This window comes from Epinephelus fuscoguttatus, linkage group LG7, assembly GCF_011397635.1.
Source record: "Epinephelus fuscoguttatus linkage group LG7, E.fuscoguttatus.final_Chr_v1".
Classification (NCBI taxonomy): Eukaryota; Metazoa; Chordata; class Actinopteri; order Perciformes; family Serranidae; genus Epinephelus; species Epinephelus fuscoguttatus.
In genome coordinates, this window is record NC_064758.1 from 40,709,794 (window position 1) to 40,736,819 (window position 27,026).

At 39.1% G+C, this 27,026-nt stretch overlaps 1 protein-coding gene across 1 annotated transcript in view; it reads right to left on the bottom strand.

The window, feature by feature from the left end:
• Positions 1 to 2,093: 2,093 nt before the first annotated feature.
• marchf9 (membrane-associated ring finger (C3HC4) 9) overlaps positions 2,094 to 27,026 on the bottom strand; it is a 28,749-nt gene continuing 3,816 nt past the window's right edge. Inside the window, exons 2-4 of the mRNA XM_049580206.1 lie at positions 15,259 to 15,414; positions 7,676 to 7,868; positions 2,094 to 3,364 (exon numbers count right to left, since the gene is read on the bottom strand). Of these exons, the coding sequence (XP_049436163.1) occupies positions 3,033 to 3,364; positions 7,676 to 7,868; positions 15,259 to 15,414 (681 nt within the window). The 3' untranslated portion in view covers positions 2,094 to 3,032. The remainder of the gene's footprint in view (positions 3,365 to 7,675; positions 7,869 to 15,258; positions 15,415 to 27,026) is intronic.

The window sequence follows — 27,026 nt, forward strand, 5'->3', positions numbered from 1 at the left end:
ATATTTCTATTATATTCTTACAGTAAGTCATAATGAATCAGTGGCGCTCAGCATTTGTGATCTTATTGTAATTAATGGGGTCTTTTTTATTACGATAATGTTCACATTAATGCAGCCATTGATTTACAGTATTATTTTTGTTGTTTGCATAATAATGTAATAAAAAAAAATTCTTTAAAGTTCCAGATGGCTTTAAAAAAATTCTTTACTTATTTACAAAAAAAAAAGTTTTTGTAAATACTGCGTATCTTCAAGGTTTTGCGAAACACAGCAAAAGAAAAAAGTTTAGGATAAAATGGTGCTAAAACTGATGCTCTGCAGAACCTACAGGCCTGACATAATTATGTTATTTCAAAGTTTAGTGACAATATGCAACCAAAATGACAATAGTTGTACTCACTGATGTTAATTTGTTGTTACTGTGTAATTAAAGAGTTAAAATAGTCCTGTAGTATTTTAAATGTTCTTTAGTAAGTCAAGGTAGCTGCTACCTTGGACAGGTCTGTCTTGTCCTGAAAAATTTTTGATCTCATTTGGACATGCTGAAAAATAAATTAAATAAATTAAATTAAATTAAATTAAATTAAATTAAATTAAATAACCCCTTCATCTGAGTTTGAAGATTTTCCCAAAACCTCTTTTGTCACCTCACTGTACCCATGCAGTTTAATCATAACTCTGAAATACCTTCATTACCTTACAGGTTCAGCAGAATATCATGTACGTGTTATAAGTGTTTTTCCCCCCTAACAGTGTTGTGCAATAGCACCATGTAGGTTCCCAGGATACATACAAAAATACTAGAGTATAATTCATTTATTCTTTTCTCTTAATTGCCCAATTGTAACTCCTGACAGTCTTGTTTTCTTCCACTGTAAATCAAGTAGAAATCAACATTTTATTGGTACCTTATTTTAACAACTTTATCTTGAACAACACAGGCTGTATTTTAAAGTGATACTTAATGTTCCTTCATTATAGTCAGTAGATTTATTTATTTAGATTTTAATTTGTGATATCTGTATCACTTTATACTATAAGTTATCACAAAAAAATGACATTTCTTTTGTGTGAAGGAATCTAAAAACTATTCTGTCCAAATTGTAAATATTATTCTGTATTATTAGAGGTCTGATCAGTTACATCTAAGCTCGATTGATTATATTTTGGAGCCTCGATGTTCATGGGAAGTTTTCATCTTGAATTTTGGTGTGTAATTTAACCAATACAGATTCAGAAACCTGAGTTTATTCATTTATTTATTTAAGCTGACTTGAATCTTTAGATCTCGAAATGACCAATGAAACTTGACTAACTTGAATAGAGTATTTTTTTGTACATTGTCATTATTGATTAATCTGTCCAGTAGTTTACCAATTAATCAGTTGATTGTTCAGTTTTTAAAATGTCAGAAAAAAGGTGAGAAATGTCCACCACAGTTTCCCAGAGCCCGAAATGACATCTACATCTTGTTTTGTCTGATCAAAGGTCTAAAAACCCCAAATATTCGGTTTACAATTACATAAAGCAGAGAAAAGTGTCCAATCATCACATTAGAGAAGCTGCTGAAAAAAGACGACAACAATTACCTGACTTTAAACTGGAAATTTCAAAACCCGCCCACATAAAAGAGTACTGTTTGCAGTAGAAACACTAGGGTCTAGGTACCATGTCTGAAGGGTTACTATTATGAAAGTGTTTGGTGGAAACGGGGCGTAAGAGCATCAGTGTAAATTCTCTGCAGTTATTATCTCCAGTGGTGGAAATGATGGACGGTAGAACAATGGAAGTAAACGTGGAAAACAAAATGCAGTGTGTCCTGTGTTGCTGGTCGTTGTCTGAGGAAAACAGAAAGCAAACCGGTTGTCTTCGTGACAGAGGCACCAATAATACCACTTAGAAACCCTGAGCAAGGGGTTTCCACTTTAATAAATGAAGAAAAAAAACTATTGAAAATAAAAGCAGCAACATTTCAATCTCACTTTTACACCAGCAAACAGCGACACACTGGACCATGCATGCTTTCAGCTACAGGTGAGAGTAAAGAAGAGACAGAGTGAGACGGAGTAGTAAGAGATCATCTGATCCCCATTTTTAATCCAATAGTTTACTTATTATCAAATCTGAATCAGCACACAGCAGCAACAATCTGTATTTTAGCTGAAATAGCTGTAACACACTGCCATTTGTCATGTTGACAAAAAGTTGGTGCAGTGAAATCAGATGTTTCTAAAGTGTTTATTTTGGCAAGCACCATTCGAAATAGAGCAAATTTGTCATGTGCTTATGTTATGTGATGAAGAATAAAATTATATACCCATGCAAAATTCCCTGTGAAATGTACATACGTATCTTTATTGCAGAAAGGTTAAGTGTCACTGAAATCTTACTGATTTCTTTTTTTGTTCTTTTTTTTTTTATTATTTTCTCTTTTTTTTACTTTGTATGACTTATTGTTCACCTCTGTGTTTCTCCCTCATGTTGGTTTGTTTGTTTCAGTTTTCGGTCTATTTACCAGCATCAGTTATCTTGTAGAAATTTTAAGATCATTATACATAGCTGTCTGGAAATGCTTGGCATGTATGGAGTTACATGATTTCCTCTAAAATCAAACATCCGTACAAAATCAAAGTGAGTAAAAAACAAACAGAAAAAGAATAGATACAAATCAAACCAAGAGGATCAAATCAAAGAAAAATGTCTCTGTGCATCCTGATATTGAACTGGAAAAAACGTCTCGTCATCTTGGATTAGGTTATAAAGCCTGTTTACACTGTTTTTTCCTCCACACGTTTCATTTTATGTCTCTTAATGCATCTTTATTTTTCATCAGTTCTTTAATTATTGAAAAGGAGCATCTGGCTTCCTTTTGTTGTACGAAACAAGAGGAGAAATCCTCAAGTGTCTGTTGATGTGGCGTCACTTGGCTCCTCGCAGGGTTCGTGTCGCCTACACGAGTCTGTTTAAAGTTAGGTCCGTGAGTCCGTCCTCTCATTTACATCTGGACACAAAGACGAGGTCCATCCCCTCACTCATACGGTGGTGACCCTCATCACCACCTCCCGGTTGGCGGCGGCGCTAATCCGGGGGTCGTTGGGCCGCAGTTGGCTCAGGATGTGCAAGATGGTGTATCCACAGTGGTGGTTCAGAATAGTTCTTAACCTCCTGCTCTGTCGACCCCCGCTGCTGCTGGCCAGACCGTGAGGGTTGCCGCGAGAGCCGCGAGCCCCCGTCTTGCTGCTCGAACTCAGCGGGTCGCCCAAGTCCTTTGATTTCTCATAGTTCAGAACTTTCCACTGCTGATTGACAGCCTGCCATCGTTTGAAGATTCGATACACTGATGATCCCTCATGGATGATGAGGCCTGGGGAGGAAGATGAAGAGAGGAGGACAGTGTATCAATGAATTCACGCTTTCTTTACACCAAATTTTAAAGGAGACCTATTATGCTTTCGTATATGTAATTATACAATCTCGAATGTTCAGATTAAGAGTGGCCTAAGTTTCTAATAATGAGGTAAACATATATGAAAGTGATCTCTGTGGGCAAAAACCTTCAGAAGGCTTCAGACTGTTCTCAATATGTTTCCTTTGGCTACAAGCTGACGTCAGATGGTGACAGATTTCTTTATATGGTCATCTGCTGCAGACACACCACTGCAAGTGTTTACATTACATACACTGCTACATGTAGCTACATGCTAACAGTGAAACATGTAATCTTGGTTGCCGATTTTCTTCATTTCTCCCTGATTTCAGATCATATTCCTGCTAAAACTTGTCAGCTTGTGTTTAGATGCTTTTATTGGTGATTCTTCATGGTAGAAAGTGCTACAATATCCCACTGCAGTCATTCTACAGCTGCAATAACATTGCAAAGACAAGACACGTATGTCTGCAGCCACTGCTGATGTGTGGATCAGGGTTTTTAAAACCTGCACCAACTCAGCCTGTTATGAGAGCCGATCTGCTCTGTCTGACCCCGTGCATATTTAACGGAGTCAGTGTGGACAGAGAGATACTTGCTTGCTGTCAGGATGTGGTGTTAGGCCTATACATATTTTCTTTTTCTCCATTAGGAAAGGAGAGATTTGAATATGTCGGACTTCGACCCACAGGTTAACCAGCAGGGACTCACAGGTTGTATGTTGACCCACACGTCACTAGCAGCCACATTTAGTTCAGAATTAACATGACACACTCCTACACACCGCGCCCACCACCAGTACAGGACAAACCCACCAACACAATGGTTATTTGAAACCTGCTACGAAACAACATTGTAGTGAATAAATATGAGGCCAAACGTAGCAATAATCCACTTTATAATTCATTTTATGTAAAGATGTGATTCACCTTACAAGTTATGAGATATAATTCTTACCCTAACCCAGTACTTCTGCCCAAGGATTTTGTGATAACCACACATTATTATTGCAATATTAAACTGGGCCTGCGCAAAAAGTTCTAAATGAATTTTTATCAGTATGTTGTGAGCACCACTTTCCTTATAAATAGGCACTCTAGCTAAAAATAGTAATTTAATTTAATATAATTCAATTTAAAAAACCTTCACAGGGAACCCATTTGTCGTCATTGGCGCGTGGGAATCATAAGTGTGTGACACATCAAAAGCTTTGATTGGCAGCCAGTGTGAGGGATGATAATATTTAAAAAGAGAGAGCTGTGAGTGGGACAGTGGATCGCTTTATTGTACGGAGCAAATTACAACAAAGCACCGGTTATGACGACCTACCATTGAAAGAAAATTGAACAAAAAAAAAACTGTCTGTAGACACTATCATGAAAGCTTCCTGTCTTATTTTTTTCATTTTTATTGCATTGTATTTCGATACGAGTAATAACACATGTTACATATATGTGCACAGCTATAAATACAGGTGTGCCTTAAGATTCTGGCTCACCTCGGTGTGTCTTGGGCACAAAAAGTTTGAAAACCACACCCTAACCTTAACCGCCTCTGTTTTAACACTTCATAGCTAACTAAATACTAAGTTCGCGTTTTGTCCAGGGCCTCTGCCTCCAGACTAAGGCCCAATCCCAATACCCCCCTTGTCAACTACCCCTCAGCCCTTGTGCACTAGCCCTTGGCCCTCGAAATGAAGCAGCGAGGGGTAGGGGTTGAAATCTTTCCCTAGGAACTGGGACACCACTCACTACGTCACTGCATCGGTTACGTTCAGGCATACGTAACTATTTTAAACAGGAAGCTGCGAGCCTTCTACATTTCCAACCGGCATCTACAACGTAACGGTAATGTTAGCTACTATTATGCTTGCTACTAACATACTATTAGAGTAATAAGATATGTGCAACAGGGGACTTCTGCTAGCTAGCTAACCAGCTAACATTAGAGGCAGCATAGTTATACTAGCTGGCGTCTTATCATAATGTGAAAAATCTGACAATTTTGCAGAACAGGGCAGATGACAGACGCCAGATACTGCGAGCTAGCTAGCTAGCTAACAAGGACCTTGATGACGGTAACGTTAGCTAGCTGGCTAGCTTTCTGTCAGCTCCAATCTAGACATCGTGAATAGCAATAAAAACTTTTTTCCCTGTCTCTTGCTCGGTGGTAGCCATGGCGACGTCTACCCCTTGCTGGCAAGTCAGCATCTGAAATCCTTTCGCTCTGAAGGGCTAGTTTCATACCCACGATCGCTCGTTATGCCCCCCTACCCCTACACGCAAAAAGAACTGGGACACCACTACCCTCAAATCTAGGGGTAGGGCCAAGGGGTAGGGCTAAGGGGGGGTATTGGGACGGGCCCTAAGGGGCGAAGGTGGCTGATGGTGTAGGTATGGTGAGCAAGTCATGTAACTGGTGGGTGGGTCTACTTAGTTACTCCGGCTGCAGCTTTAATCGGCAGAGACGCCGAAATGTAGAAGACTTGCAAACACTGACCAATCAGAGCAGACTGGGCTTTTCAGAGGTGAGGCTTAAAGAGACAGGCGATAAATCAGAGCCTTCTCAGACAGAGGGTTAATACAGGTAGGCCTGTATTCCGATATGAGAAAAACACAGTGTTTTCTGGACCATTAAAAATGTCAACATGTTCTAGTAGAAACCAAAATACAAGCATGAACCTGAAAATAAGCAAAATATGTCCCCTTTAAAAATCTGCAATCAGCATCATAGGTAGGAACTTTCCATCTCGCCTGTGGATGAGAATAGACAGTTGGCAATAATCACAGTGCAGATATCTGATGCCATCTGTTCTCAGTGTTGTCTTACACGGGCAACTCACAGTTACACAAGAACAGTCAACCAGGTTGCTCCTAGAAAACAGAATCTCTTGTTCTCTGCGACATCATCAAAATTTTCTTATTTTTGTGTGTGTTTGTCATCTCCTACCTTTGCACCATCTGCTTATTTAGTTTTGTTTCTGTGTAATTTTGTGTGACCTTAACAACCAACAGAATGTGAACTGAATACATGTTTTTTAGTTTGTCCTTGCATAATGCGACCTATGTTTATTAATATATTTTTGTGTTGCTGCAGAGCTTCTTGTTGCATAATGCATCCCTCCGTGCTCTGTAACATAAACCTTGTACTACGCCCATCGTTTCATGTGATATTCTTATATGATTTGTATTCCTCTGCTGCTGCTGGGTCATCCTGTGTCAAATCAGATACAGGTTTCTGTTTACATTTTAGGTTTTGTTCAAACTTTATGTAGATTATATTTGAGAAAATAAAACTTGTATAGCTTTTTTGCCACTGGGAATGTTGTCACTTTCATTTTGCCCCTTGAAAACCGCCTTAGACATTTTTAGGGTTCAGTATCTTCAGACATACAGTTCCTAGAGCCATGACTTTTGGTGGGAGCACAGACAAAATGGCGTACAACAGAGCCAAACATGGGCATAGATTTTGGGGTGGATGAAACTCGGACATGTCCCCCTCAATATTTAGACCCCCCAATAAAACATGAAAGTAGCAGCTGACTGTTATTTTTGAGAAAAGTAAAGATATTTACAACATATATTGATGCACAAACGGCACAAATCAGTGCATGAAAACTGTGTTTACTGCTCAATATTTTCAAGGGGAGGACCCCCAAACCCCCTGCTTCATTTGTGTACCTCCCAATGTTGAAACCAAACCTGCGCCCTTGAATCAAAGCGCTTGCACGCACAAGCAGATGTCATGGCTTTAATTACTGTCCCTTGAAAATGAGGGGAAAATAACATGCAAAATGGGTTGTTTTGGCGCCCCATGCAGTCCCCGAAGTACATACATATGGACGTTTCTATACTTCCTGCCAAAAATATAGCATTTGATTGATGTTATACCAAATTTCAGAGGCTCTAACATAAACAGAATCCAATATAAGGCCTGTATGACAAGCCAAGGTTGCAATTTTTTGCCTTTTGAGATGCCAAAATAGTGACGTAGACTGATTCCTAGGACCATACAAATTTGCGTTAAAGGGGTTTATATGTGAGGATTTTGTGTGAAAAGTTTCCTTCAGTGTTCTCTTCAGGTTTACATTTAAAGACATATGAGGCTTACTATACATGAAGGGGTTCAGTATCTTCAGACGTATAAAATCTAAAATGGAAACAAAAACATCTATCTGTTGGACCCTGCTGCTGAAGCTTGTTAATACTGACATGTGACTTTATGGTGTCATATTTTGGTGCCCTTTACCTATGCAGACGATATCCATGAAGCCGTACATGCCGTAGCAGATTTGGAAGAGCAGGTCCTGACGTTGCCACTTGGCCGACGGGCTGAGGGAGGACCAGATGAGCCAGGAGATGCTGGCGATGAGGAAAAGGGAACCCAGAATAATGGCTGCAATCTGCACCTTCTCTATCACCGTCAGGGAGATGGCCTGCCACTGGAAGAGGAGAAAAGGGTCAGCAGTGGAAGAAGTACTCAGATTACTCAAGTGAGGATGGTGGAGACGACTAGAACTGGGAGGTATTTGCTGGAAACACAAAGGGGCCATAGCATGAAGCCTCATCTAGTCCAGTTAGTAACAATTTTACAGAAAATGTTTTTCTGAGGTTTTGTCCAGGCGCTTTAAAAAAAAAAGAGGGTAAAATCATGTACTGAATGTGTGATTATGAGTGGAAAAAGCAATTTGTTTCTAATCTATGTACATTTATAGAAGTCTATAATGACAGTAAGGGGTTAAAAACTCCTCTGGAGGTGAGGAATGTCATTAGGCTCATTCGAGATGAACTGTGCCTCGCCTGGAAAGTAGACGAGAGCAGGCGGCTGCAGCGGGGGGCGGTGACAAAAAGCTGCGGTGAAGTCGGACATTTTCCCGACAGTTTCCAGCAGCCTTCAGTCCGTACAGGAAGTCACAGACACACTAACATCCTGTCTGGAATGATGTCAATTCATTAAAAAAGTGATCAGACCCATATATCAGTTTGTTCTCAGTCTCCAGTTGTTTAAATTATGATAGATTAATTTATTAAAATGCTTTACAGGTGATCTGTAGTTTATGTTCATGGTTTATCCTCCATTTGATATGAATCCTCCTGTAAATCAGCATCATATCAGTTTGACCTGTCCCCTCAACTACACAGGCTAATTAGGCTAAACAGTGCTTGAATGTAAGGTTCATATTTTAAGAGGAAATCCAATACAAGACAACAGCTTTCATTAAGGCTCAGTCAGATACAGTCAGGGCTTCACATCTGTACAGATGTTATTTTAAGAATCCTCACATCCCACTGACCACAAGTCTCTGTGTTGCTAAATACTTCAATAATTAAACTGTCCAATATTAATACACAGTAGACTCTGTATAGTTTGATGAATGTATTCAGTCTCTGACAGCTAAACTTCACACAATAAACCTTCAAACAGACAAATCTTAATCTCTAAAATTCAACAAAAGTGAGTAGTTTATCTAAAACGTCATCTTATTGAGTCGACATCTGAACCAATCAGCAGTTAGATCAGGTGAGAGCCAGGCGGTGCAGTCGGTGGAGAGCAACTGCAGCGCCTGGCTCTAAAAACTGCGGCCGCCTCGCTCTCGCGGTTTTATCGCCGTCCACTTCTGTAATACATCAGAGCAAGTGGGGATGAAGTCGGACACAAAACTAACCGGCATGCATTCAGCGCCGATTGCCGGTGATCAAATCTGTGCAGGCCTGGCTCATCTCGAACGAACCTATTAATAACAAGACCCATAAGCCACTGAGCCAATTGCTGGCTATTGACTGGCTCTGAGAACTAAGAGAATAAAGCAGGCTCTTTCTGTTGGCTGTTGTAGTGAGAGTTTGGAAGCTCCCATTGGCTCCAGTAAGGTGTCAATCAAAAGGTCAGAGTCAGCCGCCATTTTGACAGCAAGCTTTTTACAATATAAAATATTTATATGCAAAATGTAGATATTATGGATAATATATGGAGAAATATGAATGTTTGAAACCATGAAATGGCAGTTTATGGATATCTATGGATGTTTAATGTGTTTGGACTAAATATTTCGCAGGTTTAGATTATCTGGATCCTTGGGAGTGTGTGAGAACTGTGTCAGCTCCGTTTCTGACTGGATAATATTGATCTGTGGTTTAAAATAATGCTTCATATGTGAGTAATAACTGTTAGTTTGTTTGTTTTTATCTGACAGAAGCTTTTATTGAACCTGCTGTGGTGGCTGTATCTCGAAATGGTCCACATCCATTAAACCACAAGGACCTTTGAACCATAGGTCGAATGAGTAAACCACTTAAATACAGCAAACACAGCAGCTGTTTACTTACCATAAATCATCAAATAAACCATACAATGGCCTGTGGGCGGGCCATTGGATCTTTTTTATCTGCACAAATTAGCGATAAATCTTGAGTATTATTTTCACCAGTTTGTACAAATCCGAAGTGCTAATCACTTAAATATTATGTACTATTATATAACAGTTCAAGAAGAAATTGATTCTCTGTTTATACACATAAGTGGAGCAGAGAAATCTAAGAAATTAAGGTATGAAACAGTCTGTTTACATGTACAGTGATTTTATCCCAACTCTTTTTCATGTGTATTGAAATGTTAATAATTCAGTGGTAGAGCTAGTTGTTTCTACTTTATGTTCAGTTACCTAACTTTACATAAAGTATTTACAACAATGTCTCGGTGTCTTAAGTCCAGTGATTCATAACCTCAGGCTCGAGTCCCTGCAAAGAGCCATCAGATAAATTTGAGATGTGAGATAATTAACAGGAGAGGAAGATAAAATCCTCTTTAACAAATTTAAATTCATTTTTTCCCCAGACTTCCTTATATCTTTTTTTGTGCAAAGACCTTTTTTTATTAACAGATGCTTAAATTACAGTGCAGGAGCAGTTCCCAAAATCTGTCAGGTCTCGATTCGTGCATATAAATATTACATTTTAAAATGTGAAAGTAAAAGGGCAAAGATACTTAACCAAAAACATTAGTAAAGAGACAAAAAGCAAAAAAACCAAAAAAACCAAAAAAACATACACACAAAGAAAGAAAGAAATATTTAAATTAAATATAAGGATACGATTCTTTAAATATATACAGAGAGGATGTACTAAAATTAAATCTTAGGACATTTTAACATTCAAACGTTCAAATTAATAAATTCTATAATGGATTAGAAATGATCAAGCTTTCATTTTTTTTGTGAAATATTAGATACTTTTACAGAAACGTGACAAGGAGCCTTTACTACACGCTGCTTTTTTGTACTGGTTCCCAACATTTTTTGTCAGATGAGCCCCCACATCATCACCTCTCCATCACACCACCTGTCAGAATCCAAATGTGCTCATTTAAAGTCTATTTCAACTGATTCAACTGTAATTCATTACTTTGAGGTAATTATTTGAACCATTATCTTTTGCACTGTACAAAATATGACGACTTAAGATAGTTAATGTTCCATGAAATCATTTGACTAAACCCTGAAATATTCTGGTGCTCAGATGAGCAAAAATGTTAAAGTTTGGTTAATTTGCCAATTTTGTCTCAAAAGCCTGGAAAAGATTATTTGATGACTTTTTATTTTCTATTTTTTTCAGCGGTAAATGTTTCTGTGAATGATTTATGAATTCAGTTCTACTCGGTGATGACTTGATTATGAAAAATGCTTTAGTTGTTTTTCTTTTTAATTTGTTGTTTAAAAATGTGTGCGCTGTATTCTCATCCTGGCTTGTTTGAATTTATGCTGTCTTGTATAGACACCTAATTATATGCATCACACAACGATAAAAACATTCATTAATATGAGGAAGAGGAACATCTCTTGCATTTGTTTTTCGACTGCCTTATATTACAGATTTCTGTACTGATATCTGCGGCTGGCTGAGGCCTCTAAACATTTATTTTGAACTAACGCCTTTAAACATTATTTTGGGGGTCCTGGATGAAAACTGTCACCAGATTATAAATACTATTATTCTGTTGGGTAAAACATTTTTATTTAAAGCTCAACTGGGAACAAATTTGAATTTAAGGTTTCTGAAAATTACAGCGCAGTGTCAATTTCTTATGGAAAAAATGATAGCTACAAATCAGTGCAGAGTCGCCCAACATAGTGTGAGGCATGTCTTACCTATAAACTTAAAAGTTACTGAATTAACTATCGAAGGGCTGTGGGTGAAGTCAGAGATCCAGCTTGATCCACTTTAATGTCAGAAAAAGAATGTAGGACAACTGAACATCGACAACAATAGTGGCATCTCACATCTTATATATATCACTCAGCCAAACTTAATCCTAACTCTCATTACCTGCACACAGGGTGCGCGGTATTTAATAGTTCCAAATTTAACCTAAAGAGCAAAATATAATATGTAAAAAATATATGAATGTAGTTAACATTAAATTATGAAGATGCAAAATAATGAACAGAGAAAAACAATCTACAGGATACGTCCTCATGAAAATAAATCTCATCTTACAACAACTTGAAATGGGAGAAAAATTACCGTAGTGAAAACTTTACTTTACAAGTACTGTAAACTTAAACATTTGAATTACTGATTTGATCCTACCAACGTCTTCTTAGTCTGAGGCCGTTTAGTGGCCGTTTTGATAAGGAACTGGAACCAGGGCGAGAAAGACAGGATCCGGAATTCGATGGATGCGCCTTTCCGTCAAAATAAAAGCACCAAGCTCATAAAAAGGCAGTGAAACTTTTTAATTTAAAGAATATAATTTACAAGAAAAGCCACAAGCCATTAAGTTAACCTTTTTCTTTTATTGTAAATCGATTTTACTTTGGTGAACACTTTTACTTTGGTGAATTTGGTGAATTCCGGATCCGCTCTCTAGACTGGAACCAGAATCCAGACAAAATTCAGAGTGAATGGAAACCAGGCTCTTCCCCGTACGTGAAGAGCCTGGTGACGCGAGGCTAACGTCTTCTAATGTCCTTCCTTGTATTCACTTTGGTCTGTGTAAGTTGAACTTTTTATGTCTAATTATTTCAGATGTTTATCCTCTCTCAGCTAACTATTTAAAACATTTATCTGGTACTTTTGTCTGATTATTTCGACCCCTCCGTCAGCTTGCTCATTAGGTCTCATGTAATTGTACTACATGGTATTAAAGGTGTTAAATGTGACTCACGTCGGTGGGAGGTATTTACTGTGCCGCCCAGCTGGTGGCTTACTGGTTAGATATTGTGACAATGAAATTACTAAAGATCAGCATTTGTTTTGTTTAGTTTTATTTGTCCTCCTACTCACAATTCTTTGGATACATTTTGTTTTTAGAACAAGATCAGTTGAGCTACTTCAAAACGTTTACACGTACCCACAAACAAGTGCAGAAATACAGAGGGGTCATAAGCCAAACAAAGATGAGAACAAAAAAACAACCTGTTTAATCTATAATTAACTGTAATCAGTAAACATACTACGTGTTTTTTAACGTAAAATCTTGATCTGTAAAGTAACTATAAATGTTAAATAAATGTGGTGTAGCAACAAGTACAATATCTTTGTCTGAAATGTGTAGTAGAAGTGTAACGTAGCATAATCTGGCAACACCCGATTTATGTAAAGTATAAGCACGTCAAAGTTGTACATGAGTAAACGTACAGTTTCTCTCCACCAAAGAGAGAAATCACCATGTATGAGTCCATGATGAATACACACGTTAACTAATATGTCAAACACACACACACACACACACACACACACACACATATAGTATAAATGGCATCTTCTCAATAGGTTTTCGAGCCATCAGCTGCCTCTGAAGAGGAGTGCAGAAGGACGGTGACGCAGAGGGAAAATGTGTCAGCACAATATGGCAAACAGTCCTCACACCACAGCGACGGCCCGAGATTTGTTCTAGCAAAGAGTGTTTGGGTCTGATGCAGTTTCTATGTTGTATTTGTTGTTATGAAACGTCTCTGTCAGCGCCGACGACGATAAAGATCTGACTGCCTGATTTAAGAATTTAAAACAATCACACCTCACAGAGCGTGACGGCGTTGTGTTTGCCTGCATGTCGAGAGGACGTTTACACATTCACATCCCCATCATGTTTACGTGATGTTTATCTAATAACCTGAATCCTGACTGAAGGAGCGGGTTGGACGTGGTTTTTAAAGAAACTGATGAGACTTTTTCACACCAAACTGAACTGAACTGTGTTGTGGGTCGGCTTGTTTGAGTCAGATTCCCCTGGACAAGCTCAGTAACCGTAGCTTTAGTAGCTTTATCTGTAATGATAGCACAGTGTATAAATACTGTTCCAAGTAAAAGTCATGCATTTAAAATTTTTTAACTTATCCACTGCAAGGATGGAAACAGAGGGCTAAGCAGGATGTAGCACCTGCAGTGAGTAGGATTTAGTGGGATATATTGGCAGAAATGCAATATAATATAATATAATGAGTATGTTTTCTTTGGTGTATAATCACCTGAAAATAAGAATTGTTTTGTTTTTTTTATCTTAGAATGAGCCGTTTCTGTCTACAGTTGCAGAACGGACAAATCAAACACTGGCTTTTGATAGGACCATTAGCGTTTTCATTAAAATCACCAAGACTGTTTGTCTTTAAGAGGAGGAGACCTCTGGGGATAATTTAAAAATTCAGGATGTAAAAACATCCAGATATGACTTAACACGTCCACATACAACGAAAAAGATACCCTGGGTACGTTGGTTTTTGACATTCTGGGACGCTGTGTCAAGTTCTTCCTGTTACATGAATTGTCGTCTTTCAAAATACATAATAATAATTTTCAAAATAAAAGCACTACGTCAGTGCAACGACCCGAATTGACTTTTTTCCTACAGCAGCTAACGGGTTGAGGCAACAAAAGCACGTGGGAGGGCAGTGTTCGTGTCTCGTAACACTGCCCTCCCAGGTGAAGGTTGTGTTAGTTGGACCCATCCACCGCCACTCCCACCCACCCTACTCGGACTTTCACCACCTTAACTTTCTCTCTTGTCCCACCACATTTCCCCCTGGTGCTACAGAGTGCTGTTTAACTATAATGGCAACCGGCCGTGTATCATGCCGACATGAAAGGACAGCTTTTTTCATCAGTGTCTAACATTGTGGAGACGGGAAAAAAACGCCATTTTTGGCATTTGTTCGCAAGTGCATTTTTAGTACAGATCCTATACACTGTTTTGAAAATGGGACCCCAGGTACGTTTGTTTTGGAGAGAAAGTTTGCGGATATTTTGGCTCCTGGTAAAAACCTCCTAAACACTCAAGGAATTCTAATCAGGAGAAGTTGTAGCTGGTTGCAATCTGCAGTCCTCACTGTTAGCTGCCAATAAATCCCCCTGAATCTTACACACAGTTCCTTTGAAGGACCAAAAGACTACTTAAAATGCAGACTGGCCCATTTCATAATAATATATGTTACTGCACTGGATTATAATTACTGATGCATTAATGTGTTCATCACTTTAAGGATGCAGCTGGTAAAGGTGGAGCTAATTTTAATTACTTTATATATATATTGCTGGGTGGCCTGTGAATCCTCCCCCAGGGATCAATACAGTTGTATCTTAACCTATAATAATACATAATTTATTTGTTTATATTTTGTATTATTTATCTGAATTTCTCACTAATGATGCCAAATAAATGTGGAGCAGAAGTATGAAGAAGCATTAAATGGAAAGTTAAGTACAAGTACATTTCAGGCTACTTAAGGGGTGTACCTCCAGGAGGGGAGTGTGAAGACTTGTGTTGTTTTCTCTGTGTTAAAATCTATATCTCCACAGATTAAAGCTGCTGTGTGTTTGTGCTGCAGATTCCCTTCATGTTACCTGCAGAGGGTTCTTGGTGCTGATGGCCAGGACCTGGTACTTGAAGTAGCAAAGCTCGCAGCTCCAGGATCCCCTCTCGCTGATCCAGCGGATGAGGCAGGGCTGATGGGTGCAGCGCACTGAGCCGTCACAGCGGCAGGGGCTCAACAGCTCTCCCTGCAGGACAGAGGAATAAACACAGCATGATGAGTTCAGGGCAAAACAAATTGTATTAAGATATTTTAATCTAATTTCTGCCAGTAAAATCTATGGATCATCTTAATTTAGAGAAAAATAGTGAGGTTATCCTTTCTTTGAATATGTGGCTATGAGATTTTGTTGTCTTAAGAGACTGTATGAAAATTATTGGAGAGCAGAGACACACTGAACCTTAACAGCAATAGTCAATTTCACACTTCAGTTACTGAACAGATTAAACAAGCAAGATATAGAGAGCTGTCGGACAGAGCCAGACTATCTGTTTGTGTTCTTTCTGCTAAGCTAGTAGGGATGCACGATGTTGGATTTTTTTGCCAATATCCGATATGCCAATGTATAACAAGTCATTTGGCTGATAACTGATACTGATACCAATATATCCACTCTTTTCCCTACCTAATTGTAGTGATCATCAAGTCTCTGCTGTAGTGGAATTAACATCATATTATGCATGCATACTCTTATCATGACGGCCCACCAACAGATGGAGACATGAAAGACAATACTTTTCAATGTATATTATATTCATTCATTGTGCAAAATAGGAAAAATCATGTTGGCCGATTCTGACACCGAAAATCGGCCGATACCACTGACATGCCGTTCAATTATCGACTCTCTGCAAATAAGCATTCCCAAAATATGGAACTAATCCTTTAAAAACACATTCTCACTCCAACCTCGTCACGTTTCAACATTTTGGGTTTGGCTTCATAACCTTATGGGATGCAAGCACCGCTTTCCCGGGTGAAGGTTGGTGTTTATTGGACGTATCTACCATCCCTCCCGCCCGCGCTTCTAGGACTTTTGCCACCTTAACTTTCGTTCTTGTCCCACTGCATTTCCCTCTGATGCCACTGAGCGCCACGACCGGCTGGTTGCCTTTAACCATTATTAAGAAAATAGAAATAATTCCAGATGATGTACCTTGATTTAAACATTCAATATCTTACTAGTCCAGACCCATAGAGTACAGCATACCATACCATGACTTAGTTATACCAAAAATTAGGAAAAAAAACCCCAAACATTGGTCCACAGGGGGAGCCACAGCGATCGGTCGCATTTTAGCCATTTTGAAGCATTTTTCTGTTGTTATAGCGCCACCCAGTTGCCAATTAGAGTTAAATTTCTCCAGTCACCTTGAGGCGTCCTGTTCTACATATCTACCAAGTTTAGTAAAAATCCATATGGCGGTTAGGCCTAGATAAGAAATGAGCTCTCTAGCGCCCCCATTTTGTTTGATGGGGTCAATAATGGAGGGGTCCCCTCAGATTATGTGTGGTCATATGCCTACAAAGTTGCGTGGTGATGGGTGAAACCCTTGAGATGTTCTACACCTTTATGTGATGAGCCACGCCCTCCGCAATATTCATTGCCTTATAGAAGCTCAGTTTTAGTAAGTTTTCCAACTTTTGCCAAGAGGGAACTTTAGATATTGCTCCCTAGATTATGTTCACCCAGTTTCATGCAGATCGCTCAAACTTCCTAGGAAGAGATCCATTTGAAGTGTTTTTCAAAAAATTCAAAATGGCGGAAAATCTATACAAGCGGAAGTTATGGGTTCTTGAGGCAAATGTGTTCCTCATGAGGAGAGGCATCTCTGTGCAAAGTTTCATGTCTCTACGACATACGGGGCATGAGATATGCCCATTCAAAGTTTGCAATTTCGATCGGTTGCTATAGCGCCCCCCTTTGGCCAACTGATTTTTTTTCAAATTTCACATGGATTGACCGAGTCAGTGAGGAGAAAAACGTGGAACACACACACAGAGACAGAGTTTTCGTCATTATATAGTAAGATAAGATGATGCTGCTTACTATGCTAACAGTACATTAACTTCTTGGTTCATGCTTAAATAAAGTTGGTTTAACATGAAAAGGGATACATATAAACAAAGCTATGAATGTCTTGGTTACAGTTCAGTTAACTGTGGGAAAATGGATGATTAAGTTTGTGAGTTCAAATCATCCTGTGAACTAAAAAGGCAGGAAATGAACATGTTTGTGACACTGCAAACAATCATCATGCTTCATCTCTCTACACTGAACAAATGTGTGCTGCTGAACCTGTATTACTGACTAACGTCATAGGATACATTTAATTTAACTGCAGGAGATCAGATCAATCACTAATAAGATCCACGTGTATTGTGTTTCTCAAAACAGCCGTATTAGTTCCTCTGCTTATGGAAAATGCTCTTTTATCACAGGTGGCACATGAACGCCAATCTATTGATTTTGATCTGTTTTTAATGTAACAAATCTCACAAGAGACGGCTGAGTTAAAAAGACTGGGTAAGAATAAAAAATATGAGACTCCAAAAAAAAAAGCAGACTACTCTCCCTTGAGCAAAAATTAAAATTGCATTGCTCCTCCTCCTCCTAATAATTTTCATACAGTCCCTGAGAGACAGGTTAGTGTCTCTTCAGCACTACACCAGAACCTGAAGCCTGTTGGCACATTCGCCACATTAAGGATGACCACATTCAGGCTGTCATCACCAGTCAGCATCAAACATCCATTTTGTCATGAGGCTTAAAATTTGACGGCATGTTTTGCATCAGCAAATTTCTCATTTCTGTTTATGAAAAGCAAGAAAAAAACCCCAAAATCCTGCATGTCCAAAATCATGTGTCAGAATTTCACGGAAGCTTTCACAACAAGTGTTGTCCGGTATCTGAGTGTGGATCGTTGGTAAACCACAGATTGACGCAGGGGCCCAGGTGGCTGAGGGGCACGTTAGTACAATAGCAGCAGGAAGCGATGGGGCTTCAAGGGCAGGCAGGTGAAGGAGAGAAGAGCTGCTGAAGCCTGAGGACGATTCACACAAACTCTGCATGAACTCAGCCAACCTCATAACAAACTTACATCTCTCAGACATCAAACATACATAGTGGCTGTCAGGTAGGCGAAGAGTTCACTTCGGGTGGGTTGAACTCAAGATTGTGGTTTTTAAAAGCATTAACCGTTTGTTAACTGGACTATAAAGCATGGACCAAATATCTTGATGAAAATGTAGATTTAAAGTGATAGCTGGATATTTGGGAGGTTCGCTTATCTGCTTTTCCTGATGAGAAATGTGATGAGAATGTCGCTATCATTCTCCTGTCTGTAAATATGAAACAGTTAGCTTAGCACAGAGGCTGACAGCAGGAGCAAAACAGGAAGCATACCTCTGTCCAAAGGGCTGCAACGATTAGTCAACTAATCGATGACTAATCGACTATTAAAATAATCTGTAGTCGACTAATTGGTTTGAGTCATTTTTCATAGAAAAGTACAATAAAAGTACCCCAAAATACTCTCATTGCAGCTTCTTTCGTTCTCCCATGACGGTGAACTGAAACCCTTTGGCGTGAGTATAAAACAAGACATTAGATGACATAATTTTGGGGTTTGGGAGAGACAGACCAACATTTTTCAACATTTTAACACATTTTTCGATAAAATGATTAGTTGACTAATCGAAGAAACAGTCGACAGATTAGTCGACAATGAAAATAATCGTTAGTTGCAGCCCTAGTCCAAAAGACAACAAAACCTGCCCAACAGCACCTCTAAAGCTCACCAATTAACACCAAGCGCCAACCTCTGAGGTCGAGTAATGAAGCTGATGCAGAAGTGCCAAAAACAGCAGTTCATCTAATGGCCACTTGAGGCTGGCTCCAAACGGAGTCAGTCCCCATAGACCCCCATGTTAAAATGCTCAACTTTACAGCAGAGATAAACAGGTTTACAGCCTGGTGCAAAAATGGTTTCGGTCCCTGTAGCTAATTTCCCCGTTCATGACAACTGTACAGGAGTGAATTTTTATATGACTCACCCATTTACATTTTATTAAGGCCCCAATTATGCATATATACAGGCAGGGCTGCTTGAGCGACAGGCTGTCCACGAGGCTACAACACCAAATATGGTCACTTCTGGCTCCAAAAAACCAAGATGGCACTGGCCGATATGCCAAACTTGAGACGTCAAAACAGCAGTCCAGAAAAAAGTGGGTGACATCACTGTAGCTACGTCTATTATTTATACAGTCTATGACTCACACATTACTACACGTCTCATTTCTTTGACAAAACACCAGTAAGTCACTGAGTTCAGTCAAGAAACACTCCAACACATAACACCCTGTAAAACCACATACTGTTTTTACCATTAAAGTTTTGTACAAATTAAACAAACAAGACATCACGTATTAATAATGAGCTTCACGTATCAACCTTCCATAAACTCCCGGTGAGACTGACCTTCAAATGCCAAGGTAATGGAACGAATATTCACTGTAATCTAATTAATGAATTTCAGATTAAGATCCCTTACACTACTGTTCCTGAAAAAGTAATCACATTACTGTAATTTATTCACTCAATAATACCTTACTGCCCAGCACTGCATCCAAATAATAGTAGTAGTAGTATTATTTCTTCTATTTGGCATGTCACACAGTTTATCACAGTTTTTTGGGTCTATAAAACAGAGTGACTGATTTTCTCTGGAGAAGGGAAAATAATTTTTGTCGTAATGAACACCATTAAAGTAATAACGGAGCGGGACCGGCCTGAATTGATAGTATAATAAGTGGCTCTACAGTTAATTTACGAGCTCAAAAAAGAGAATGAATTTAGAATTGAGTTATTATTTAAATAAATAGTTTGCTTTATAGTGACTGCTAAAAACAATCCTAATGAAAATGACTAAAATCAGCTGATGTCTGTTTTCTCAGTTCTCTGTGCAAATGTCAGCGCTCATCAGAATCTTTCATTTACAAATGTTGACTCAGAATACATTTAGAGTAACTTGCCAGAGAGTTACCAGTTTAAAGGGATAATCTGGATTTTTTTTAGATGAGCTCGTATGAGGTACTTATTCATAGTCAGTGTGTTACCTACAGTAGATGTCTATCAGTATGCCCCCAGTTTGGAGAAGCAGACAGGAGTACAGACACCTAAAAAAAACATTGTTTAAGTATACTCTATATTTAAAACATTTTTACACCTTTACCTTGCTGTCAGCCCTCTGTAATGAGGGACTGAAGTTGTTGTATCCATCTATGCTTGCTTCAAAGACACCAAACCCAATCGAGAAAAACAGTTATTTTAACTTGCAGAACACAGGAATTGCCGTTCTACTGCTACCTGTATCACTTAGTTTGTGTTATTGTGTGACTTTGGTGAATGTGAACTAACCTTTAAGAACACCAAAGTCACACAACAACACAAAGAAACTGATCGGGGCAGCGGTACACCAGCTGTCGAAAAGGACTGTCTAAATATAGCACACACTTAATTTGATAGGTTTTTATAGGTGGCTAAAATATGTTTCCTGCTGCCCCCGTCCACAATGATACGTTGCCTAACTTCTGTGGTGGTACTCCAGCCTGCTTCTCCAAACTGGGGTGTGTTCACCATAGACTGTATAAACATATGGACACTGACATCACCAACTGGTTTGTGGAGTCGAGTTTGGCATTTCGGCTGTCACCATCTTGAATTTTTGGAGCTTTAATTATGTGTAACTTTAAGCCTTCATAGAAATGTAAATGAGTGAGATATATAAAGATTCTTCCCTCGTACAGTTGTCATGAACAGGAAGATAAGCTATAGATACCAAAACCGTTTTGTACCTGGCTAAAAACATGTTTATTTCTGCTGTTAAGTTTAACATTGCGTTCTATGGGATTTGACTCGCTCTTGGAGCCAGCCTCAAGTGGCCATTAGAGGAACTGCGGTTTTTGGCACTTCTAAGCCAATCAGAGCAGAGTGAGGCAGACCATGCCTTTGCCATGGTAGGAAGAAAGAGCACAGTCTCACTCCAAAGTCGTCAGAATCTGGCATTTGGGCAGTGACTTGCGGCGTCAGAAATTAACGACAAAAGGTGTCGTTTAATGTCTGTATGATACGCAGCCAGTTGCCAATATAGTTCAATGATGCCCGGCCGCATCAGGGGGAACCATGGCAGGACAAGGATGAAAGTTAAGGTGGCAGAAGTCTGAGTGGGGCGGGCAGGACAGGTGGTGGATGGGTCCAACAAACACCGACTTTCACCCGAGAGAGTGGCGTTCGTGTCCCATAAGATTCTAAAGCCAAACCCTGTTCTTTTTTCCTAAACCTAACCACGTGCTTTTGTTGCCGAAACCTAACTATGTGTTTGTTGTTGATGGAAAACAGTCAATTTGCGTTGTTGCACTGACGTAGTGTATTTATTTTAAAGAGACTGTATGTAAACGTAAATTTCCTGTGAAAATTGAAGTGTATCTTGAAAGAAGAGAACTTGACACGGTGTCCCAGAACGTCAACAACCAACACACCCAGGCTACCTTGCTCATCGTATGTGGATGTGGAAAGTCAATGACCCAAGCGTCAATATGTGACGAGGTCAGAGTGAGAATGTGTTGAAAAAAATATTGCTAGCCAGTCCTCTTCCCTAAAATCCGTTTTTGGCACTTTCACATTGGCTTCATTTTTCAGCGCCGAATGTTGCCGCTTGTTGCCGACAACCATGTATTGTAGGTGATACACCGACTATGGTGAAGTACCTCGTACAACCCCACCTCAGAAAAAGCCGAACAATCCCTTTAATCAATACAGATTTTATGCACCACCGGACTGCGTTGACACAAATAATGCTTCATATTTTTTCTGTCCGTCTGCACTCTGTCGGTTCCCCATCTGGCTCGTTTGACCTTCCCACTTATAATAAAAGACTTCGAGTGTCCCACCGCATAAAAGATTGAGTTTGGCAGATGAGCCACATGCCACTCATAAACTTTAAAATAACTTGCCTGCTGACATTATAAAGATAACACGGAGAAGGTCAGAAGTATATGAGAAACTAAATAAAAACCATATGAAAGCAAACATTTCTAAAATGTCAAGCTGTCGTTGGAAAGTGCGTGTGTGTATATGTGTGTGTGCGTGTGTTGTGAGGAAACATTTTCAGGCTCGTATGAGGACGTGAATGTCACGATCAACCAGAACAAAATAAAAACAAAGACCTTTAAAAGCTGTGATTATGATTTTAAAGCGTCGCCACAAACAGAAGCTGTTTAAACAGAAAATGTGATAATTTTGTTTAAATTTACATTTCATCTGAAGCAAAAATCAAGAGGAGCATTTTCTGGAGCTGCTCCATTAATTATGAATGAGAGAGACCATATTTCATTTCAGATTTCAGGGATTTTCTCTCCATATGCATCCAATTATCTCTATCAAGTGATAAAATGTATTTGTATGTAAGAGCTCGTCTCATCCAAAGTCACAGTTCTTCAAAGTGTCCCCTGGATTCATCCCAAAATCAGGTTCAAGACTCAAACTCTGAGGGAGCATTGTTTGATGTTTACAAATATCGATCCTCCTGCCGCAGATCACAGGATGTACATTTAGTTCTGAGGAAACCGAACTGCAGGTGTGAAAGATGTTTTTCGTGTACTGGACATGTAATTGCTTTCAGGCGAAAACTTGGTGTCTCCAAAACAACCTGAAGGAAATCAAACCTTGTTTTGAGCTTCACACAGAAGGAACAGTTCTGTAAATGAGGTCAGTGCAAAGAACACTAAAAAGTAAAAAGTATTTACCAGAGTACCAGAGAAATGAGTCTGAATAATGAGTTTTTTGTTGCTGTAATAATTCTAGTAATAATCTTAAGTTTTATAGTAATACTTTCATATTGAAGGTCCTGGGGGGCCAATAATAAGCTATAAAAATGTACCAAAGTGATCAAATCCAACAGCAATTAACGAGACTAAATAAAACTGGAAATAAAACACTCATAAATATTGTGTTATGCTTATTTTTCATTTGCACATTCTCAAATTTGAGAGTCAATCCCTGCACCTGAAGGCAACACAGAGAGAGAGTAAAGGCACCAAACGAGACATGAAAGGTCACATCTGGACTCGCAGAATGAACTGATCCTCAAATAAAACTAGAACATTTGGAGTTGTATTGTGTTGGAGCAAACTGTGAAGTCGACTGTAAAGCAACATTACACTTTACATTAACTTTTAAAGGGTAAGGCTGAAGTTTTCCTACATTTTTGTTATGACAAATCCTACCAAACGACCTAAACCAACAATGTGGCTCCTACAGAAGACTCACAAATATATAGCTTATATATTTTAAAAGTTAAATAATTTCGTAAAACAGCTGGTCACTGTAGTTTTTAGCAAACGCCACTCAAACTGCAGTTAATAGTGCATTTGTCTGGGACTATTTTCAGTGATGGAGTAATCCACATTTGGTGCTCTGGCCTCCTGAGACCCTGTGTCCTCATATGAGGACCTCACATTTTGGGTTTACTTGACCTTACACTTCATTCTGCTTAACTCAGACCTGTTGTCCTCGTTCGTGGACACTTTTTGTGCCATCTAGAGGTAGTAAGAGCACAACACACTAATCCATGAAAAAACAATATGGCAGCCATCTCTGCCAAGTCAGTCTGCAGCTATTCCGGCACAAATGTGGACAAGGTCCAAAAGCTGATCACGTTTTATTGTTGAAACTTGTTTATTTATGATCAAAAATGTTTGTAGCTTGATATGGCAAAAAATTTGACCAATTTTAGCAACAGTAAAAAGCTGAGACACTGTAAGTAAGTGCTCGTTTGAGGACATTGGGGCTTTATTGTCATTATTGTTGACAGTGTCTAGTTTTTTTTTATACTTATCGGGTACGACTGATCCCAGATAGCTAGGAGAAATTGAAAATGCATACCAAACAAATGTTCGGGTCTCAGGAGGCTAGTGAGGTTTTGTGGCAGCAGGATGGTGTATGTGGGACTGAGTCAAAATAAACTTCAGTGTCTGTGTTCATGGTAAAGAAGAAAAATGTCACCCAGTGCAACACTGTGGCTCACTGACACTGACGTTTATGCCAGAGTGGCAGCGCGCAGGTGAGGTTGGGACTTCAAAAAAAGGTAGCGACCACATACAGTACCAGACGGTTAGCAGCACGCATCTAAGAAAAAAGAAAATATAGTGATGCGAAACACCAGACGGTGGGGTTGGCTTTCACTGTCACTGGCGATACTGTTTACTTTACTTTAACCCAAACCAAAATCCCATTTTTGTGAAGCTAAATCTAACCAAACCTTAAACATTGTCAGATTATAAAATATTTGTGTTGTCCCGTTGATCTTACAACACAGATGTTACATTTCTGCCTTTCATATGCAGCAGATATGTCGAAACTTTGTGTTTCAATTTAAATTCTATGTTGTGACAACTCTGTGGTTAACGTGTGGTAAGGCAACCCAATCGCCAGAATAAACCTTAGCATTGTAAGTTTCTGCAAACCATGGATACATTACGTTTGCATGTTATTACGTAGCAGATATGTTGAAACTTTACATTTCAACAACACTGTGATTAATGTGTGGTTGGTTTAGGCACAAAAAAACATTTGGTTATCGCTTGGAAAATATCATGTTTTGGCTTAAATTCCTCAGTTTTGTGGGGAACAATCCTCTGTGAAAAACCAGTGAAGTCTGTAAAAAAAAACCTGCCACTTTTCCTGGCACTATCCCCACTGGAAAAACAGCAACATGCCAAAAGAACACCCACATTTGGTGCTTTAAAAACCACAGGAAACATAACAATGACTCACTAAAATACAACCTATTTTGCTGTTTGTTGGTCTAAAACAGTGGTGTGCAGCTTGGCAGGCTCCTCGCCTAACTGCCCCTCCATCTACCATCCACCATCTCCTCCACCTCCTGATGACAAAGTCAGCTCATATACTATATCACTTTAGAAACACTGATATGATGCGTATGAAATGTACAAATGTAACGTATTCACGGTTTGCAGAAACTTACATTTTCTTGTGGTGACTGCTCTGACCCAGAATATAAACATTTGCTCGACTTTCATCAGCCGCAACAATAAAGTGATGAACACATGAATGCATCACTAATTACAATCAAATGATATAATACATATTTTTCTGAAATAGGCCATTGATTTTGATGCTAATACTCTTGTACTTTTACATGGTAACATTCTGATTGCAGGACATTTACTTGTAACAGAGTATTTTTACCCTGTGGTATTAGTACTTTTACCAAGCTAAGAGATCTGAGTTCTTCCACCACTGTGGCATCAAATTAGAAATCGCTTCTACGTGTCATTCTAGAGGGTGTATTATTTTGTTATTTAATTTACAGGACTTGTGTTCTAATTGTTTTTGGACAACAATGGAGCTTATGCACAACCAGCCCTATCCATTAAGCGATATAAGCAGTTGCTTAAGGCCCCAGCTGGTCTAGAAAAAGGCTGTTTTTAATGAACAAGAGACAATAAGAAACCTCTTAAATGAAAACTGATATTATTTCGTGCCATTTTTGTTAACACACTGAGACAAAGCAATGAGCTCAGAGTTTGGTGAAATGAATAATTTAGGTAAGTAAGTCATTTACTGTCCCCTACACAACACAACTCACAGGACTCTGTGGTTACAAAATGATCAGGGGATTAGGGAGTACTGAAGTCTATGTAAAGCTGGTGTTGCTGCTAATAGGTCTCACTTCAGCCTTTATATTGTAGAGTATGTAAAGGTCCAGTGTGTTGGATTATGTATAGATCCTGTATTGGCAGGATGGAATATAACATAATAAGTATGTTTTCTTTAGCATAAAATCACCTGAAAATAATAATCACTGTGTTATTGTTACATTAGAATGAGCTGTTTATCTACATAGGGAGCAGGTCCTCGTCTACGGACATCGCCATGTTGCATCACCATGTTTCTACAGTAGCCCAGAACGGACAAACCAAACACTGGCTCTAGATGAGGCCATTCATGTTTTGTGTCAGCCACTGTAGTTAGAAGCCTTTCTGCAACAAGAGCATTGGAAAAACACAGATTTTTTTTTTTAATATAAATTGATTTATTCAGTGTTTCTACAGATTCAAATCACCTTGTTTTGGAGAGGAAGAGACCTCTGAGGATAAAACCTCATTGCACACATTAGCACGTGCTAAGCTAGCAGCCCGTCTGCAATGTGCCAAACTACAAAAGAGTGAGACACTGATTTGTAAATGAAACTGCCTTATTCAGTGTTTTTACCAGGTTAAATCACCTGGTCTGTTTGTGTTGGAGAGGAGGAAACCTCTGCGGATGATTCGACTCCTGAACAATGAACACTGAAGGAATTCTAACCAGGAGAAGATTCAGCTGGCTGCAATCTGCAGTCCTCACCACTAGATGCCACTAAATCCCACACACAGCTATTTTAAACTAATATTGAAGCTACAATGCACAACCCTGCTGGAAAAAAACAACAAACCAAATCCTGCTTAGGGCCCCCAAAAGTCTCGGGCTGGCCCTGGCTGTATGGCACAGATAAGATGTATCAGGCTTTGGATAAACAGACAATACATGTTAATAGGATCGGTTCATTGTTGGTCTTCTCGCGGGCTTTGTTGACAATAAGAAAAACACATTCATCCTTTTTAACGACAAATAGGAACTGCTCCAACAAACACACAGACTGCTCCGCCGCACAAATACACACACAAACACACACTGCTCTGATGATCTGGCGTGGGTTTAGCCCTCGAGGCCAC